This window comes from Strigops habroptila, chromosome 23 (assembly GCF_004027225.2).
Source record: "Strigops habroptila isolate Jane chromosome 23, bStrHab1.2.pri, whole genome shotgun sequence".
Taxonomy (NCBI): domain Eukaryota; kingdom Metazoa; phylum Chordata; class Aves; order Psittaciformes; family Psittacidae; genus Strigops; species Strigops habroptila.
The window spans coordinates 39,170-56,790 of NC_044299.2; the positions used below are offsets into that span (position 1 = coordinate 39,170).

Here is a 17,621-nt window from a genome sequence, read left to right on the forward strand (position 1 = left end):
GCCCCCCACAGCGGGGACCCCCCCTCCCCATGGTCAACCCCATCGCCCACAAAGCCACGGTGGGCACCCCAAAGCTGCTGCCCTGCCCCACACTGTGGGGGTCATCGCCCATAAGGACACATGCCCCATCCCAGCGCCACCAGCAGCCACATCATAGGGGCTGTGGGGCAGGGGGAGGACCGGGACGGGAGCCCCCACACCGGGGACCCCCCCATGGTCAACCCCTGCACCCCACCCTCAAGCTCATTCCCACAAAGCCATGGTGAGCACCCCAAGGTCACTGCCCTGCCCCACACAATGAGGGTCAGACCCACACACGCACATGGAGGGTGGGAAAAGGGGGGGGGCTGAGGACACGTCTCCCACCCACCTCGCTCCGGCTCTGGGCTCAGTGTCCGGATGGGATCAACCGGACGCGGCGTCAGTGCCTGGCCAGGACCCAGCGGTGACACTAGGAGGGGAACTGGGGGGGTCCCTGCTGCTCCCCCCCCCTTTAACCCCGTCCCCCCCTGCCGTGCACTGGGTGGTGATCGTCACTCTGGCATTTGGGACCCCTCAACCCACATAACCCCCCCCATCGAGATAGCTTATGGGAGTCCATGTCCCCCTCCAGGAGCTCCTTTTGGGGGGGTCTTAGTGGGGGTCAGGACCCCCCCCCATTGCTCCCAGCAGTGGGTGGTGTTGGGGGCCCTGGGGAAGTACTCCAAAGCCGGGTGCAGCAGGGGACAGGCAGCCCCCCCTGCCCAGCCTGGGCACCAGTGGCTATGGGGCAGCCCCGCAGGCCCCCCCAGGGGTGCAGGGGGGAGCCCACCCCCTGTATCCCCCCTACCTTCAGTGGGGCAGTGCCTGTGGCTGTGACAGCAGCTCGGGGTTGTGTGATCCGGGGGGGGGGGCCGCGGCCGCTCCTCCCCCTGTGCCGCAGCCAAAGCCCCCCCCCCCGGGCTGGGTGCAGGTCTGGGGGGGGTAACGGGGTGCATGGGGGGCGCTGGGACACCCCTCCCTGTGTTGGGGTCCCTCACTGTGACTGGAGCCAGGAGGGAGGGGGGGATAAGGTGCAGCCCCCCCCGGGCACACAGACCCCCCCAGGTCCCCTTTGCAGCCCACCAAGCTGGGAGGGGGGCGCCGAGCTCGCCTGGGGGGGGCGGATTAGAGCCTCAGGCCCAAAGGAGCCCTTTGTCCAGGAGCAAGAGGGGCCTCAGGGTTTAGCGCTAAAGAGGATGAGGAGGCTTAGGAGGGGGCCACGGCACAACCAGCCTTTATTGCGGTGCCCCGGGGGGGGCCGGGGGGGTCAGGAGCAGGGGGGCTGGAGCTGCCCCTTGTACACATACTCCAGCGCGGTGGCGATGGTCCTCATGTCCATCTCGATGCTGCGTGCCCAGTTCTCCACATCACCGATCTCCTGGTGGGATAACGGGGGGGGGGAATGTCAACGGGATCTGGGATCACCCCCCCCATCAACCACAGCCCATGGGGGGGGCTGTCAATGGGATATGGGTTCACCCCCCCTCCATCAACCACAGCCCATGGGGCTGGGACCCCCCCCCCCCGTGGTGACCCCAGGGATGCCGCATCCCTCTGTGTATCCCAAAGGGAATCCCAGCTCCCTGAGTATGGGGTGGCCCCCCCCCCTTTGCCCCACGGCTGCGGGGGGGTCCGGGGCCCCCACCTTGAGGGCCTGGTTGAAGTTCTCCACCATGGTGATCCACTGCCCCGTCTGCTTGGCGAACTGCGCTGCCTGCACCTGCAGCGTCTTCACCTCGTGGTCCAGCTTCCGCTGGTTCACATAGGCCTGCGCCACGCTGGGGGGGCACGGGGGGGTACATGGAGTGGGGGGGTCCCCAGCAGAGGGTTTGGGTGGGAAAGGGCTTGGGGGGTCCCCAAGCAGGGTTTTGGGGGTGCTATAGGGGCGCAGGGATCGATGAATGGGGTTTGGGGGTCCCTGGGGAGGAGTTCAGGGGGCGTGAAGGGGGGGGGTGTCCCTGCTTCAAAGGGGTAAAAGGGGGTGGGGGGGGTTAATGGGGGGATAAGGCTGGGGGGTACCCGGGGGGGGTCCCTGAGGGGTGGTTTGGGGGGTCCCTGATGTGGGTTCGGGAGGTCAATGGGGGGGGGGTCCCTGGGGGGGGCGTCCCGGGTGGGGAGGGTTCAGGGGTCCCCGGGGGGGGTTGTGGTGTCCCTGGTGGGGATGTCCCTGGGGGGGGGGTGTCCCGGGGGGGGGTGTCTGGGGGGTGTCCGGGGGGGGTTGGGGTGTCCCGAGGGTGTCCGGGGGGTCCCCGCCGCTCACCCCACGTTCAGGTGATCCACCAGCGCCTCGGTGAGGCGGGTGGCGGCCGCGATCGCGTCCCTGCGCCGCCGCTCTGCCGTGACGTCACAGGGCCGCAGCGTGACGTCACCGCTGCGGGCGGTGACATCACACCCTGCCTCCCCCCCCTCCCCCAATATCCCCCCCGCGAGGCTCCCTCTCTCCCTCTCCCCCCCACCACCCCCGGCCCTGACGGACAGGCCCGCCAGCCAATGGCGTGTCCCCGCCGCGCCGAGCGGCAGCTGCGGCAGCCAATCGCGGCGCTCCCCGCCCCGCGGTCGCCATGGGGACGGGGGCGGGCTCACCCTGCAGCTCGCGCCGCTCGCTCTGCCGCGCCTGGTGCTCCTTCAGCAGCCGGGACAGCATGGCGGCGGCGGCACGTGACCGCGGCCGCCGCGTGACCCGCACGTGACCCGCACCGCCCCGCCCCGAAGGGGCCGCGATGGCGGGAGGAGGCTGGTGCGGGAGCTGTAGGGGTGTGTAGGGGCCCATAGGGGCCTATGGGGGGATACAGGGGCCTGTGGGGGGATACAGGGGTCTATAGGGGTCTATGGGGAGGATACAGGGATCTATGGGGGGATATAGGGGTCTATAGGGGCCTGTGGGGGGGATACAGGGCTCTATAGGGGTCTATGGGGGGAATATAGGGGCCTGTGGGGGGGATACAGGGGTCTATAGGGGTCTGTGGGGAGGATACAGGGATCTATGGGGGCCTGTGGGGGGATACAGGGGTCTATGGGGGGAATACAGGGCTCTATAGGGGCCTGTGGGGGGATACAGGGCTCTATAGGGGTCTATGGGGGGGATATAGGGGTCTACAGGGGCCTGTGGGGGGGATACAGGGCTCTATAGGGGCCTATGTGGAGCTATAGGTCTCTATAGGGGCCGGGGGGGGGGTCTATAGGGCTCTGTAGGGGCCTTGGCTAATCCCCCTTCTCCTTCCCAGGCAGCACCGCTCAGGAATCCCTGCGCGGACGCCGCGGCCCGAGGCCAGGGAGCAGGATTTGTGCGCCAGGAGCTGCTGGGATGGGGCTGGGAGCGCACCCAGAGCTCCTGGCACGGCAGCGGGGCTGCGGCGTTCCCGAAGGAGAGCTGGCGGCGTTCCAGCGCCTCGGAGCTCACCGGCTGCATCCAGCCCCCGGCTGGGAGCGGGGGGAATGTGCTGGCTTCTCCCTATGGATTCAGCTCCTTGTCCCTTTGGGATGGGGCCGGGAGCTTGAGCCTGAGATAAAGCAGTGAATGGGTAAAAATAGCCCCGCTTTGGTGACACAGACACGCTGGTGCCTTTCCCAGCGTCGGGAATGGCGGAGGAGCAGATCCCGCCATTCCCAACATGTGCCGGGCTTCGGGGGCAGCTGCTCCCTGCGGAAGGGGTTTGGGATTTGCCGGGATAACGGCCAGTGCCGCTCCCGGCATTCCTGCCCTTCCCTGCAGCGGAATGAGGCTCCGGGGCGGGGGATGAGGGTTCTCCCCGGCACATGTCGGGATGAGCTTCCCCCGAGGAGCGGGATCCAGCCGTGCGGGTGCCACGAGGAATGACGGGATCTGCTCTAGCACCCGGCATCCCCTCCTGTGCCTGGGGGTGTGCGGGGGGGTTCGTCCTTGCTCCCTGTTCCAAACTCCTGCTTTGAGCCTTGGCGAGGATCCTGCAGGATCCCCACATTGCTCCGGGAATGCTCCCAACCGGCAGTTCTCGGGGGGGGGGCTCTGATCCCCCCCCCCCCCAGGCCCCGATCCCCATCGTGCTCCCGGCCGTTCCCACCTCCTTGCCCATGGACACTGATCCCGGTGCCTGAACCCCCCCCCCAGGGAGCGGGTGTGATCCCGTTCCAAGCAGGCATCGGCTCTTTCCCACGGCGGGAATGTTGGGAAGGGATTTGGGGAGGAGGAACAAAGCGGGGGGGAGCTGGGGGGGGGCACGGCCCCGCTTGGCTCGGGGTGAATTCCCATTCCCGGAGCGTTCACACGGCTGAAGGCTCCGGGAGAGCGGATAAAAATAGCCGGGAGCTGGGAAATGTGATGGGACCCCCCCGGGCCCCCACCAGAGCCGCTCCCGGGGGGCCCCCCCCGGCCCCGCGCAGGGTCCTGGGGCAGGAGGGGCGCTGGGACGGGGGGTGCCGGGCCCCGTGGGGGGTGCGGGGGGATGCGGGATGCGGTGCCCGGGGCCGCCTCTGTCCCGCGCAGTGTCACCGGTGACCGCAGCCCCGGCGGGCGGGGCGGTGGCGGGGGGGGGCCGGGCCGTGGTTCCCGGTATCCCCGGGCTCCTCCCGGGGCCGCAGCGGCGGGAGCGCAGCGGGCGGCGGCGGGGCCGGTGCTGCCGGGGCGATGGCGGGCGCTGCCCAGCTCTGGCCGCTCTGGCTCTGTCTGCTCCCCGCCGCCGCCGCCTTCAACCTGGACACGGGCAGCGCCGTGCTCAAGGACGGCACCAGCGGCAGCTTCTTCGGCTTCGCCGTGGCGCTGCACCGGCAGCTCAGCCCCGAGCCCGCGGGTTGGTGAGTGCGGGGAGAGCGGGACCGGGACCGTTCCCCCCCGCCGGACCCGGGTGTCCCCCCACTGGGGTCCGTGTCCCCCACTGGGGTCCGTGTTCTCCCGTCGGGTCTGTGTCTCCCCCCCCGTCGGACCCCTGTTCCCTCCCCATTGGGGTCCGTGTCCCCCCCCGCTCAGTCGGGGACCCCCCCCCCCGCTGCCCGGGACACCGGAGGAGGAACCGGCTCCTGCCCCACGGGGCTCTTGGGACACCGAGATTCACGCCCGAGGGGCCGGGGCCGGGCACCGGGGGGTGTTTGGGGGGGAGCTTTGAGGGGGGCCAAAGCATCGAGCACATGGAGCCCCCCCAGGCTGGGGCTGGGCCCCCCCCCCGGGCCCTGCTGCCGCCTCCACGGTGCCATTGAGCTGCCGAACGCCCACCACCGCGTGCCAGCGCGGGCACCGGCGGCACCGGGACCCCCCCCCGGGTCCCACAGACCCCGGTGCCGGTGTCCCGCTGGGGCTGGCACCGGCAGCGCTGGCACCGGTGCCCGGCGCGGTGGTGCCGCGGCCTCGCCGGCTCCCTCCATGTTTGGGCATGTCGCGGCCGGGTTATTTTGAGTGAATTCCAGGTTATTTTTACCGGCCCCGGGCCCGAGGCCACCGTGTGCCCCCCCCGGAGCCGGTGTGGGGCTTGGGGGGCCACCGAGGCCACCACGGCCACTGCGGAGCCACCAGTGCGGGCGCAGCGAGCCCGGGCCTTGGGTGCGGGTCAGCGGGGGGGGTCCCCAACCAACCTGCGGCACCAAGGGGCAGGGAATGGGGGGGTTTGGGGCTGCGTCACCCACACGTGCACTGAGCTGCGGCTGAGGCTGGGCAACGGGGCTGCAGCTGCTGCGAGGGGGGGTTTGGCACCGGGTGGGCACCGGCGCAGCGTGAAATCGGTGCGGGGGCACCGGGACAGCTGCAGGGGATGTGGTGCCCCACAGACACACACACTGACGTCCCGTGCTGCCTGTGGGGGCCCCCCATACACACACAGTGATGGGGCCCCCCATACACACACACTGATGGGGTCCCCCCTGTTCCAGGCTGCTGGTGGGGGCCCCGCAGGCGCCAGCGCTGCCCAGCCAAGGTGCCAACCGCACCGGGGGGCTCTTTGCCTGCCCCCTGACTCTGGAGCCCTCCGACTGCTGGCGGGTGCCCATCGATGATGGAGGTGAGCGGGTGCCCCCCTCTTTGCCCCCCAACCCCACACTGGGGTTGGGGTTGGGGCTGACGCTGCCCATCCCCACCAGTGGACCTGGAGCAGGAGAGCAAAGAGAACCAGTGGCTGGGGGTGAGCGTATCGAGCCAGGGCGCCGGCGGCAAGATCGTGGTGAGCAGTGGGGGGGGGGGGGGGGGCGTGTGGTGAGACACCCCCCCTCGAGCCCCATTGATGCCATTGACCCCCCGCAGACCTGCGCCCACCGGTATGAGGCGCGGCACCGCGTGCGGCAGCCGCTGGAGACCCGGGACGTGCTTGGCCGCTGCTTCGTGCTGGGCCAGGACCTGCGGGATGAGCCCGAGGGTGGCGACTGGAGCTTCTGCCGCGGGCGGCCGCAGGGCCACGAGCAGTTCGGGTCCTGCCAGCAGGGCCTGGCTGCGGCCTTCAGCCCCGACCGCCTCTACCTGCTGCTGGGAGCACCCGGCACCTACAACTGGAAGGGTGAGAGCGCGGGGTGCACGCGTGTGGGAGCGTGTGGGAGCGTGTGGGAGTGTGGTCTGGGTGGGGGGTGTGTATGGGGGAGGGTTAGCTTGGGATGAACATGAACATGTGAGTGTGAACACGTGAGTGTGAACATGCGGGTCTGAACACATGGGTCTAAACACGTGAGTGTGACCCTGTGAGTGTGAGTATATGTGGGTGTGAGCACATGTGGGTGTGAGCACATGTGGGTGTGAGCATGCATGTGTGTGAACATGCTATAGGTGTGAGCATGTGGCTGTGTGCATGCCATGGGCATGAGCACATGTGTGTTCATGCTGGGTGTGAGCATGTGTGTGCATGAGCACGTGGCTGCACGCGTGCTGTGGATGTGAGCACACGTGTGTGTGTGTGCACGCACACATCCTGGGTGTGAGCACACGTGTGTGTGTGAGCATGCTACGGATGGGTGCGAGCACACATGTATGTGTGCATGCCACATGAGTGTGCATGTGTGTGAGGTATGTGTCCATGCGTGTGTGCCCGTGTCCGGGGGGGAGGGTGCCCACTTCCCCCTGGCGCCCACAGAGGAGGGTCCCCTGGGTGCTGCCCCCCCCCCCCCGTTGGGCTCGCAGGGACCCTGCGTGTGGAGCTGCTGCCCCAGAGCCCCCCGGACCCGCTGCGCTTCGACGACGGTCCCTACGAGGCGGGGGGCGAGAAGGAGCAGGACCCCGCGCTCATCCCCGTGCCCGCCAACAGCTACTTGGGTAGGGACGGGCGGGGCGCGGGCGCGGCACCGGGGACCCCCCCCGGCCCCGCCCCGGCCCCGCCGCCGCCCGCCCCTTCCCCCGGTGACCGCGTGTCCCCGCGGCCCGTGCAGGGCTGCTCTTCGCGACCGGCGTCGGCGGCTCCGAGCCCGACCAAGTGGTCTACAGGAGCGCGGCGCCCGGCGAGACGGTGCCCGGCGCTGCCGCGGACCTGCCCCACAATAGCTACGTGGGTTCGTAACGCCCGTGTGCCCCCCCCCCCGGGCCCGTGTGCCCCGGAGTGTGTCCCCCGTGTGTCCCCGTGTCTGTGGAGGGGAGAGGAGCGGAGCCGCCGGCGGGGCCTGGCAGCACGCGTGTGCACACACGGGGCCTCATACAGATGTGCCCCCATACACATCTCCATACAGACACATCCCCATGCACATGTGTGTCCCCATACAGATGTGTCCCCATGCACGTGTGTTCCCATACAGATGTGTCCCCATGCACATGTGTGTCCCCATACAGATGTGTCCCCATGCACATGTGTGTCCTCATACAGGTGTGTCCCCGTGCACATGTGTCTCCATGCACATGTCCCCATGCACATGTGTCTCCATGCACATGTGTGCTCCCCCATACAGACATGTCCCTGTACACATATGTGTTCCCATGCACATATGTGTCCCCATGCACCCACATACATGCACCCAGCACCTCCTTGTGCACACTCACACCCAGCACCCCCCCCCGCATGTTTGTGTGTGTGTATCCCCTGTGCACACCCCTTGCAGGCTCGGCCGTGCACACGTGTGGCTGCGCCCCCCCCGCACGCTCCCCTCCTCCACTGTGTGTCCCACAGGGGTCCCGGGTCCCTTTTCTGTGTCCTATTGTGGTGCCAGGGCTGGGGGGTCCCCACCAGGCTGGGGGGGGTGGTCAGAGCCTGGTGTAACCCCCGCCCGGCACCCACCACCTCCTGCATGTACCCTGAGGTGTCGCTGCATGGGGGGTGGTGCACGGAGCCCGTAGGGGGGTCTTGGAGGGGCTTTGGGGCTGTGGGCGGCTCTGCGGGGCTCTGTGGGGGGGGCCGCGCACGGCAACTGCTGCATGTGGGGCAGGGGCTCCCAGCCCCACACTAGGAGGGGCGCTGCTGCTCTCCAGGGGGGTACACATGGATCCAGCCCCAAATATTCCATTCTCCGACCCCAAATCTTCCCTCCTGGCAATGGGGGTCCTGCCCCCCTCCCCAGAGCGCAGAGCAGGGAAACTGAGGCACGGGCAGAACCCTCCCCCATTCCCACCCAACGGACCCCGGTACCGCGGGGCCGGGCAGGAGGCGGCGGCGGCGGCGGCGGCGGCGAGGGGGGGCCGGGGCCGGGAGCGACACCGTGTCCCCCCCCCGCAGGGTTCTCGGTGGCGTCGGGCGCGGGGCTGACGCGGCGCCGGGAGTTGAGCTTCGTCACCGGCGCCCCCCGCGCCAACCACACCGGCGCCGTCGTCATCCTGCGCCGCGACAGCGCGAATCGGCTGGTGCCCGAGGCCGTGGTGCCGGGGCAGCAGCTCAGCTCCGCCTTCGGGCACAGCGTGGCCGTGCTGGACCTCAACAGCGACGGGTGAGGAGCGGGGGGACCCCCGAACCCCTACACCGCACCTCAGCACCCCGGAACCCAACCCCAGCACCTCAGCACCCCCGAACCCAACCCCGGCACCTCAGCACTCCCGAGCCCTAACCCCGGCACCTCAGCACTCCCGAACCCCTACACCGCACCACAGCACCTCCCGAACCCCAACCCCGGCACCTCAGCACCCCCAATGGTGACGGAGCCGCGGCCCCCGCAGGTGGCTGGACCTGGTGGTGGGGGCCCCCCACTTCTTCGAGCGCCAGGAGGAGATCGGGGGGGCCGCCTACGTCTACATCAACCCGGCGGGGCGCTGGGACGCCGCCACCCCCCTGCGCCTCAACGGCACCCGCGGCTCCATGTTCGGCATCGCCCTCAGCGCTGCCGGAGACCTCAACCACGACGGCTTCGAGGGTGCGGGACCCGGCCCGGGCCCTGCCGGGGGGGCATCCCATAGCGGGGTGTCCCCCCCACATCCCATCCCATTCCCTGCCCTTTCCCCCCCCCAGACCTGGCCGTTGGAGCCCCCTTCGACGGCGCCGGCAAAGTCTACATCTACCATGGCAGCAGCCTGGGCATCGTGGCCGCGCCAGCGCAGGTTGGGGGGGGTGCGGCCGGGGGGCTGACATTGCCCATCGTGTGCCCCCCCCCTCCCCCGATGTGACGGGCCCTGTCCCAGGTGCTGGATGGGGAGGCCGTGGGGGTGACGGCGTTCGGGTACTCGCTCTCGGGGGGGCTGGATGTGGACGGGAACCTCTACCCCGACCTGCTCGTGGGGTCTCTCTCGGACACTGTGGTGCTGTACAGGTGGGTGCCCTCTCCCAAGGGTGCCCCATCCCAAGACCCCATCCCTGAGCCCCCTATTCCCAAGTATCCCCCATTCCCGAGCTCCCCATTCCAGAGCACCACATCTCTGAGCAACCCCCATCCCTGAACACCCCATCCCTGAGCCCCTCATTCCTGACCCCCCCACCTCTGACCATTCCCCATCCCCAAACCCCCACTCCTGAGCATTCCCTGTCCCTGAACCTCCCACACCTGAGCCCCCATTCCCGAGCCCCCGTTCCCACGTCCCCCATCCCATGCTCCCCTTTACCCCTCCCCGAGCCTGTGCATGGCCGGGAGGTCCCGGTGCAGAGCACGGGGTGCCGGAGGGGGGTCCCATCCTGGCCCCCCGTTTCTCCCCGGCAGAGCTCGCCCGGTCGTCCACGTGTCCCGGAACATGTCCCTGGACCCCCCCAACATCGACCTGGAGCAGAGCAACTGCCGGCACCAGGAAGGCGTCTGGTGGGTGCCCCCCGCTCCCCCTGCCCCCCCCCATGCCCCTTGGTCCCCCCCGTACCCCTCGGCTCACCCGCTGCCCCCCAGTGTGGACGTCGGCACCTGCTTCAGCTACACGGCCAGTCCCGGCAGCTTCGGCCCCCGCCTCGGTGAGCGCCGGGGGGGACCCGTCCCTGTGCCCGCACCCCCCTCCCCGGGCAGGACCAGGACCCCCCCGGCACCGCGCCCGTCCCTGTGCCCCCCCAGCGCTGCAGTACGTGCTGGACGCGGACGCGGAGCGGCGGCGCCTCGGCCACGCTCCCCGCGGCGCCTTCCTGGGCCGCCGGAGCTCGGACCCCGAGCACCAGTTCTCCGGTACCGTGGAGCTGCCGCGGCAGCACGCGCGGGTCTGCATCACCGCCACCTTCCAGCTCCAGGTGGGGCCCATCCCGTCCCCCTCGCATCACCATCCACATCCTCACCCCATCCCCATCCCGCCTCCATCCCCTCCCCATCCCCATCCCAATCCCTGTTCCTCATCCCCTCCCCGTTCCCCATCCCATCTCCACCCCCTCCCCATCCCCGTTCCTCATCCCCTCCCCGTTCCCCACCCCCATCCCATCTCCATCCCCTTCCCATCCCCATCCCCAACCCCATCCGCATCCCCTCCCCATCCCCATCCCCATCCCTGTTCCTCATCCCCTCCCCGTTCCCCATCCCATCTCCATCCCCTCCCCATCCTCATCCCCTCCCCGTTCCCCATCCCCATCCCATCTCCATCCCCTCCTCATCCCCAACCCCATCCGCATCCCCATCCCTATCCCTATTCCCCATCCCCATTCCCCATCCCCATCCTCATCCCCATCCCTAGTCCTCATTCCATCCGCATCCCTGTCCCCATCTCAATCTTCATAGAATCATTCAGGTTGGAAAACACCTTTAAGACTGTTGAGTCCAACTGTAAACCTCATCCCTGCTTCCATCCCCATCCTCATCCCCATCTGTATTCCCATCCCAACCCCGCCCTCACCCTCATTCCCGCAGGACAACATCCGTGACAAGCTGCGCCCCATCACCATGACCCTGGCTTATGGCATTCATGGGGATGGGGCCGCGCGGCAGCGCCGGGATCCAACACGGCTCCGCCGGGGCTCGGTCCTGCCGCCCCTGTCACCGGTGCTCAGCCCACAGCAGCCCAACAGCCACCGCACTGAGGTGGGCACCGGCCACGTCCCCCCTTCCCGCTCCATGGGTCCCATTGCCTGGAGCATCCCTGTCCCCCCGTGCCCCCCAGGTTCACTTCCTGAAGCAGGGCTGTGGGGACGACAAGATCTGCCAGAGCAACCTCCAGCTTCGCTTCCAGTTCTGCGCCCGCCTTGGGGACGCCGAGTTCCTGCCGCTGCCGCGGTGAGGGGGGGACCGGTGGGTGCTCCCCCCATGGGGCGCTGGGGACACCCCGGGGGGGGTCTCACGGTGGCTGTGCCGCAGGGGGGACGATGGCGCCGCCATCCTCGCCATCAGCGACCAGAAGGACGTGGCCCTGGAGATCCACGTCACCAACGAGCCCTCGGAGCCGGCGGAGCCGCAGCGGGACGGGGACGACGCGCACGAGGCGCTGCTCAGCGCCTCCTTCCCCCCCGAGCTGCCCTACTCTGCCCTGCGCCAGGATGAGGGGCGCCCCGCGGTGCGCCATGGGGGGCAAGGATGGGCCGTGGGGTGATGGGGGGGTCACCATGGAGTGAGGGGGGGTCACTATGGGGTGCAGGGGGGGCTCAGCTCTCTGCCCCCCAGGAGAAGCCGGTGCTGTGTCTCGCCAACCAGAACGGCTCCCGGGTGGAGTGTGAGCTGGGGAACCCCCTGCGGCGCGGGGCCGAGGTGGGTGCAGCCCCCCCGAGACCCTGCTCCTGCCCTCCCGCTCCTGCCCCCCCGCTCCTGCCCCTCTCACTCTTCCTCTGCCCCCAGGTCCGGTTCTTCCTCATCCTCAGCACCTCGGGCATCACGTTGCAGACCACGGACCTGGCGGTGGAGCTGGCGCTGTCCACGTGAGCCACGGCCATGGGCACATCACGGGGGGGGATTTGGGGGTGATGCCCCCCCCATAACCCCCTTTAACTCCCCATTGCCCCCCCAGCATCAGCGAGCAGCCGGGGCTGGCGCCGGTGGTGGCTCGTGCCCGTGTGGTCATCGAGCTGCCGCTCTCGGTGACGGGGTGAGCGCGGGTGGGGACCCCCTGTTGTCCCCATAGTGCAGGTGTGGGGCCGGGACCCCGCCCCAGGCCTTGCTGTGACTCCCTCCACGTTGTCCCCATAGCGTGGCGGTGCCACCGCGGCTCTTCTTTGGCGGCACCGTGCTGGGGGAGAGCGCCGTGAAGCGTGAGAGCCAAGTGGGCAGCGCCGTGCGCTTCGAGGTGACGGTGAGTGCCCATCGGGGGGGCGGCCCCACAGCCCGCCCCATGCTCACTTATGGGGCAGCCCCATTGACGCCCGGTCCCCGCAGGTCTCCAACCGGGGCCAGTCGGTGAAGACGCTCGGCTCAGCCTTCCTGACGCTGCTCTGGCCCCACGAGCTCCCCAACGGGAAGTGGCTCCTGTACCCGCTGCACGTGGAGCTGGCGGCGGCGCCGGGGCAGGCGGTGCCCTGCAGCCCCGCCGCCAACCCGCTGCGCCTGGCGCTGGTACGGCCGCAGCCGCAGGGACCCGCCAGCGCCCGTCCGGCTCCCAGCGCTCCCGCCCCATTCCCGGCCTTTACCCCCCACAGGAGCCCCCGGGGCAGCCGGAGCCACCCACGCCAGGGGCCTGGTGGGTGCTGGCGCCCGCCAAGAGGAGGAGGAACGTCACGTTGGTGAGAGGGGGGGACCCTACATGGGGAGCGCCCGCTCATGGGGTGCACCCAGTTATGGGGTGTCCCTGCTTATGGGGTGCCCCTATGCCTGAGGTACCATTGCTCATGGGGTTCATCTGTTCTTGGCGTACCCCTGCTCCTGCGGTGCCCCCATTCCTACACACCCTCTCCTGGGGTACCCCCGCTTATGGGGTGCACCCACTCATGGGGCGCCTCTGCTCACGGGTTGCACCCGCTCCTGGGGTACCCCCATTCTTGGGACACCCCTGCGCCTGGGTACCCCGCTGGTGTCTGACCCCTCCGCAGGACTGTGCCCAGGGCACCGCGCGCTGCTGGCCCTTCCGCTGCCCATTGCCCAGCTTCGAGCGCGCGGCCGTGCTGAGCGCCCGCGGCCGCCTCTGGAACGGCACCTTCCTGGAGGTGGGAGCGATGGGACAGGGGCAGGGATGGGGCCAGGGATGGGGCCAGGGCCGGGGCTCATCCCCCCCCGCCCCGCAGGAGTTCCTGGCCGTCACCTCGGTGGAGCTCATCATCCGCGCCAGCGTCTCGGTGACATCCTCCATCAAGAACCTGGTGCTGAGGGACGCGTCCGTGCAGGTCCGGCCCCGGCTCCCCCCCCGCCCCCCCGGTTCCCCCCTCCCTCCGTCCTGCTGAGCCCCCCCGGTCCCCCCCGCAGATCCCTGTCAGCATCTACCTGGACCCCGGCGCGGCGGTGGCCGGCGGCGTGCCCTGGTGGGTGATCCTGCTGGCGGTGCTGGCCGGTGTCCTCCTCCTGGCGCTGCTCGTGGCCGTCCTCTGGAAGGTGAGCGGTGGGGACGGGGTCACGGCAGCGGGAGGTGGCCCCCTCCCGGGGTGCGGGATCCCCTGGGGGTGCTGTGCCCTGCAGCGCCGTGCAGCGCTGTGCTGTGCAGTGACGTGCAGCGCCATGCAGCGCTGTGCCGTGCTGTGCCACCCCAGCCACGCCATGCCAGCTGTGCCATGCCACACCATGCTATGTCATGCCACACCACTCTATGCAATGCCATACCATGCCACCACACGCCATGCCATGCCACCCAGCCATGCCATTCCATGCCATGCCACCCTATTCCATGCCATCCAGCCATTCCATTCCATGCCATGCCACCCTATTCTATGCCATCCAGCCACTCCATTCCATTCCATGCCATGCCACCCTATGCCATGCCACCCAGCCATGCCATGCCATTCCATGCCATGCCATGCCACCCTATTCCCTGCCACCCAGCCATTCCGTGCCACAGCAGACGGCCCGGGAAGGCACCAGTGGGCAGCGAGCAGGCGGGCGCAGGGGTGGGCAAGGGCCGGCAGCGCCCTGAGGTGTCTGTGCGCGGGTGCGGGGGGCTTGGCCGCGCCCGAACCGGGACACGTGGCGCGGTGCCGATGCCGGTGCGTGACCGGGGCGCCCGGTGCCGCAGGTGGGGTTCTTCCGCCGGGCGCGGGCCGTGCCGCCGGCGCTGCCGCAGCACCACGCGGTGAAGATCCCGCGGGAGCAGCGGCAGCAGTTCCGCGAGGAGAAGACGGGAACGATCCAGCGCAAGGAATGGGCCGCCCTGAGCGAGGCGGGCGACGGGCGCGTCACCCCCAGCTCCGCCTGAGCCCGGGACACGGGAAACCTCCCCCGGGAACGGGGCCGGGACAGGGCCGTCGGCACAATAAAGCAGCGGCCCCGCCATGGGCGCACCACCGACGGCGTCCGCCATGATGGGTGTGGCAAAGGGGTGGGAGCCGCCATGATGGGTGTGGGTGGCAGCCGCCATGATGGGTGTGGGTGGGAGCCGCCATGATGGGAGCGGCCGTTCCGGCGGGCGGCTGCACAGCCAGGACCGGGCTGCGCCCTGTGTGTGCCGGGACAACGAAGCGCGTCCCAGCCCCGGTTCTGCCCCGGCCCCGGCCCCAGTCCCGGCCCCGGTCCCGGCCCGACCTCCCGGCCACAGCGGTGCAGAACGGAGGCGACCCCGCCCTGCCCTTAGTCAAGATGGCGGCGCCCTGACCCGAGGCGCGCAGAGCTGCGAAAGATGGCGCCGCCCAGCGCGGCTTCAAGGTGCCTGCTGTGACGTCACCTCCCAGCGAGTACCCGGAGCGGCGCCATTGATGGCGGCGGCGGCCGCGGCCCGTTCCCGGCGCCCGCTCCCGGCGATGGTGAGACCGGGCCCGGCGTGAGCTCCGGGGGCCCCCCCCCCACCCTCTGCCCCCCCAGCCCCGCCGCTCCGCCCACTGATGGCGTCGGGCGCCACGAGCCGCTCCGAGGACGAGGAGTCTCTGGCGGGGCCGAAGCGGGGCCCGGCCGCGGCCTCGGGCGCCGTCCCCAAGCGCCGCAGCTCGTCCCGGTACGGCGGGGCCGGGGCCGGGGCGGGAGCCGGGGCGGGGGCCGAGCCGCCTCCTTCCCTTCTCTGCTTCGCTTTAGGTTTATCAAGCGGAAGAAGTTCGACGATGAGCTGGTGGAGAGCAGCCTGGCCAAGCCCAGCCGCGCCAAGGGCGGCGCCGAGCCCGGGCGCTGCTCGGGCAGCGAGCCCTCCTCCAGCGAGAAGAAGAAGGTGGGAGCCCGCTGGGGCCCCGCGGCGGGGGTTCGGGGGGCACACAGAGCCCCGACCCCCCCTTCCTTCCCCCCCCCCAGGTCTCCAAGGCGGTGCCGGCGCCCGTCGCCCCCAGCCCGGTACCCGCCCCGGGCCTGGCCAAGCGGCTGAAGAAGAGCAAGCAGCCGCTGCAGGTCACCAAGGACCTGGGCCGCTGGAAGCCGGCCGATGACCTGCTGCTCATCAACGCGGTGCTGCAGGTGCTGGGGGCTCCGGTTGGTGGGGGGGGGGGTCCCCCAAACTATCCCCTCCCTCACCCGGCGGCTCCCACAGACCAACGACCTGAGCGCGGTGCACCTGGGGGTGAAGTTCAGCTGCCGCTTCACGCTGCGGGAGATCCAGGAGCGCTGGTACGCGCTGCTCTACGACCCCATCATCTCCAAGTGAGCGCAGGGCCGGGGAGGGGGGGGGCAGAACCGTGGGCTGGGGGGGTCACGGTGTGTGTCCCCCCCCAGGCTGGCATGCCAGGCCATGCGGCAGCTGCACCCCGAGGCCATCGCCGCCATCCAGAGCAAGGTCCTGTTCAGCAAAGCTGAGGAGCTGCTGCTCAGCAGAGTGGGATCGGTGCGAGGCGATGGGAGCGGGGGGGCGGGGGGGGGGCGCAGTGGGGGTCCCCCGGTGCCATGTGTCCCCCTTTTCCTCCTCCTCCCCCCCCCAGAGCAGCCAGCCCTCGCTGGACACCTTCCAGGACCTGCTGCACAAGCACCCGGACGTGTTCTACCCGTCGCGCACGGCCAAGGCGCTGCAGCTGCACTGGCAGCTTATGAAGCAGTATTACCTGCTGGAGGACCAGACCGGTGAGCGCGGGGGGGCCCCGTGTGCCCCCCCCCCCTCCAGCAGCCCCCAGTCCCCCCCCTGCACCCCTCAATCCCCCCTCTCCTGCTCTTTCCAGTGCAGCCGCTGCCCAAAGGGGACCAAGTGTTGAACTTTTCGGATGCTGAGGACATGGTGGATGACAGCAAATTGAAGTGAGGGGCTGGGGGAAGCCGGGGGGGGGGCAGAAGGGGGGGGGGCATCATCCTCATCCCACCTCTGCTGCTCCATAGGGATGTGCGGGACGAGGTGCTGGAGCACGGTGAGTCCAACCCACCCCATTCCACAGCCTGACTCGGTGTGGGGAGGCCCCCGCCCCCCGGAGCAATGGGGGGGTGTCCCATGGGTGCCGCCCCAGGTCCCATCTCCCCTCTGTCCCAGAGCTGACCGTGGCCGACCGGCGCCAGAAGCGCGAGATCCGGCAGCTGGAGCAGGAGCTGCACAAGTGGCAAGTGCTGGTTGACAGCATCACAGGTAAGGGAGGGGGGGTCCGGCCGGGCCCGGCCCCATGTGCCCCCCCATATCCCTGGTGTTGCCCCCCCCAGGGATGAGCTCCCCAGACTTTGACAGCCAGACCCTGGCCGTGCTGCGGGGCCGCATGGTTCGCTACCTGATGCGCTCCCGGGAGGTGAGCCCTGCCCCCCCCCCCCCCAAAACAGAGCCCCCCCCACCCCAGGGCCCCCCCCCCAGCACCGCCTGCCTCCCCCTTCCCCAGATCACACTGGGCAGAGCCACCAAGGACAACCAGATCGACGTGGACCTGGCGCTGGAGGGGCCGGCCTGGAAGATCTCCCGCAAGCAGGGTGGGTTTGGGGGGGGGGCTGGGGCAGGGGGGGCTGGGGCAGGGGGGGCCGTGCCCCCCCCACCTTTCTCACCCCGGTTCCCTCCCCCCACCCTGCTCCAGGTGTCATCAAGCTGAAGAACAACGGGGACTTCTTCATCGCCAACGAGGGCCGGCGCCCCATCTACATCGATGGGCGCCCGGTGCTGGGCGGCAGCAAGTGGAAGCTCAACAACAACTCCGTGGTGGAGGTGAGCCCCGAGGTCATGGGGAGGGTCCTGGGGGGGGGGTTCCAATGCTCACCCTCTGTTGTGTTCCCCCCCCCAGATTGCTAGCCTCCGCTTCGTGTTCCTCATCAACCAGGACCTCATCGCCCTCATCAAGGCAGAGGCAGCCAAACTGGCCCAGCAGTGACTGGAGGCTGCGCAGGGCCCCCCCCCGCGGGGCTCTGGGCCCCCCCCAGCCCCATGGATGGAGGTGGCACCTCTCAATAAAGCTCCTCAATGCGACACCAGG

General features: G+C 69.9%; 3 protein-coding genes across 11 annotated transcripts; 2 read left to right on the forward strand and 1 right to left on the reverse strand.

Moving 5' to 3' along the window:
• Nucleotides 1-1,227: 1,227 nt before the first annotated feature.
• Nucleotides 1,228-5,993, reverse strand: BLOC1S1 (biogenesis of lysosomal organelles complex 1 subunit 1). Its single transcript, XM_030510400.1, has 5 exons — nucleotides 3,422-5,993; nucleotides 2,605-2,817; nucleotides 2,282-2,354; nucleotides 1,667-1,799; nucleotides 1,228-1,399 (listed from the first exon to the last, which is right to left on the reverse strand). The coding sequence occupies exons 2-5, from the start codon at nucleotides 2,789-2,791 to the stop codon at nucleotides 1,289-1,291; spliced, it is 504 nt and encodes a 167-aa protein (XP_030366260.1). The 5' UTR covers nucleotides 2,792-2,817; nucleotides 3,422-5,993; the 3' UTR covers nucleotides 1,228-1,288.
• Nucleotides 4,595-14,625, forward strand: ITGA7 (integrin subunit alpha 7). Of its 8 annotated transcripts, none has more exons than XM_030510381.1 (26): nucleotides 4,596-4,791; nucleotides 5,857-5,984; nucleotides 6,064-6,143; nucleotides 6,224-6,473; nucleotides 7,088-7,219; nucleotides 7,333-7,452; nucleotides 8,604-8,811; nucleotides 9,038-9,231; nucleotides 9,327-9,415; nucleotides 9,497-9,624; nucleotides 10,009-10,104; nucleotides 10,186-10,247; nucleotides 10,345-10,514; nucleotides 11,122-11,292; nucleotides 11,372-11,484; nucleotides 11,566-11,761; nucleotides 11,869-11,952; nucleotides 12,040-12,119; nucleotides 12,209-12,286; nucleotides 12,388-12,490; nucleotides 12,574-12,750; nucleotides 12,834-12,917; nucleotides 13,224-13,337; nucleotides 13,416-13,514; nucleotides 13,594-13,719; nucleotides 14,354-14,625. In XM_030510381.1, exons 1-26 carry the CDS (start codon nucleotides 4,625-4,627, stop codon nucleotides 14,531-14,533), a joined length of 3,429 nt encoding a protein of 1,142 aa, XP_030366241.1. In that variant the 5' UTR covers nucleotides 4,596-4,624; the 3' UTR covers nucleotides 14,534-14,625. The 8 variants fall into 8 exon arrangements, with proteins under 8 accessions (XP_030366244.1, XP_030366240.1, XP_030366241.1 ...); XM_030510382.1 differs by having other exon boundaries at nucleotides 13,236-13,337; XM_030510383.1 differs by having other exon boundaries at nucleotides 12,574-12,744; nucleotides 12,780-12,917.
• A 369-nt stretch (nucleotides 14,626-14,994) lies between these two features.
• Nucleotides 14,995-17,621, forward strand: MCRS1 (microspherule protein 1). Of its 2 annotated transcripts, none has more exons than XM_030510394.1 (13): nucleotides 14,995-15,265; nucleotides 15,343-15,472; nucleotides 15,553-15,711; nucleotides 15,785-15,894; nucleotides 15,967-16,075; nucleotides 16,170-16,308; nucleotides 16,404-16,479; nucleotides 16,558-16,586; nucleotides 16,706-16,798; nucleotides 16,870-16,952; nucleotides 17,040-17,127; nucleotides 17,229-17,356; nucleotides 17,433-17,621. In XM_030510394.1, the coding sequence occupies exons 1-13, from the start codon at nucleotides 15,156-15,158 to the stop codon at nucleotides 17,517-17,519; spliced, it is 1,341 nt and encodes a 446-aa protein (XP_030366254.1). In that variant the 5' UTR covers nucleotides 14,995-15,155; the 3' UTR covers nucleotides 17,520-17,621. The 2 variants fall into 2 exon arrangements, with proteins under 2 accessions (XP_030366254.1, XP_030366256.1); XM_030510396.1 differs by having other exon boundaries at nucleotides 15,009-15,077.

Bases quoted from the DNA above. Each gene is read 5' to 3' on its own strand.
- BLOC1S1 (XM_030510400.1), bottom strand. From the start codon at position 2,791: ATGGGCCCCTACACACCCCTACAGCTCCCGCACCAGCCTCCTCCCGCC. The intron at 2,355-2,604 runs GTGAGCCCGCCC...ACGTCACGGCAG, and splicing joins CGAGCGGCGCGAGCTGCAGG to AGCGGCGGCGCAGGGACGCG. The intron at 1,800-2,281 runs GTGAGCGGCGGG...GTGCCCCCCCAG, and splicing joins GTGGATCACCTGAACGTGGG to CGTGGCGCAGGCCTATGTGA.
- ITGA7 (XM_030510378.1), top strand. From the start codon at position 4,625: ATGGCGGGCGCTGCCCAGCTCTGGCCGCTCTGGCTCTGTCTGCTCCCC. The intron at 9,416-9,496 runs GTTGGGGGGGGT...GCCCTGTCCCAG, and splicing joins TCGTGGCCGCGCCAGCGCAG to GTGCTGGATGGGGAGGCCGT. The intron at 10,515-11,121 runs GTGGGGCCCATC...TCATTCCCGCAG, and splicing joins CCGCCACCTTCCAGCTCCAG to GACAACATCCGTGACAAGCT.
- MCRS1 (XM_030510394.1), top strand. From the start codon at position 15,156: ATGGCGTCGGGCGCCACGAGCCGCTCCGAGGACGAGGAGTCTCTGGCG. The intron at 16,309-16,403 runs GTGAGCGCGGGG...TGCTCTTTCCAG, and splicing joins CCTGCTGGAGGACCAGACCG to TGCAGCCGCTGCCCAAAGGG. The intron at 17,128-17,228 runs GTGGGTTTGGGG...ACCCTGCTCCAG, and splicing joins GAAGATCTCCCGCAAGCAGG to GTGTCATCAAGCTGAAGAAC.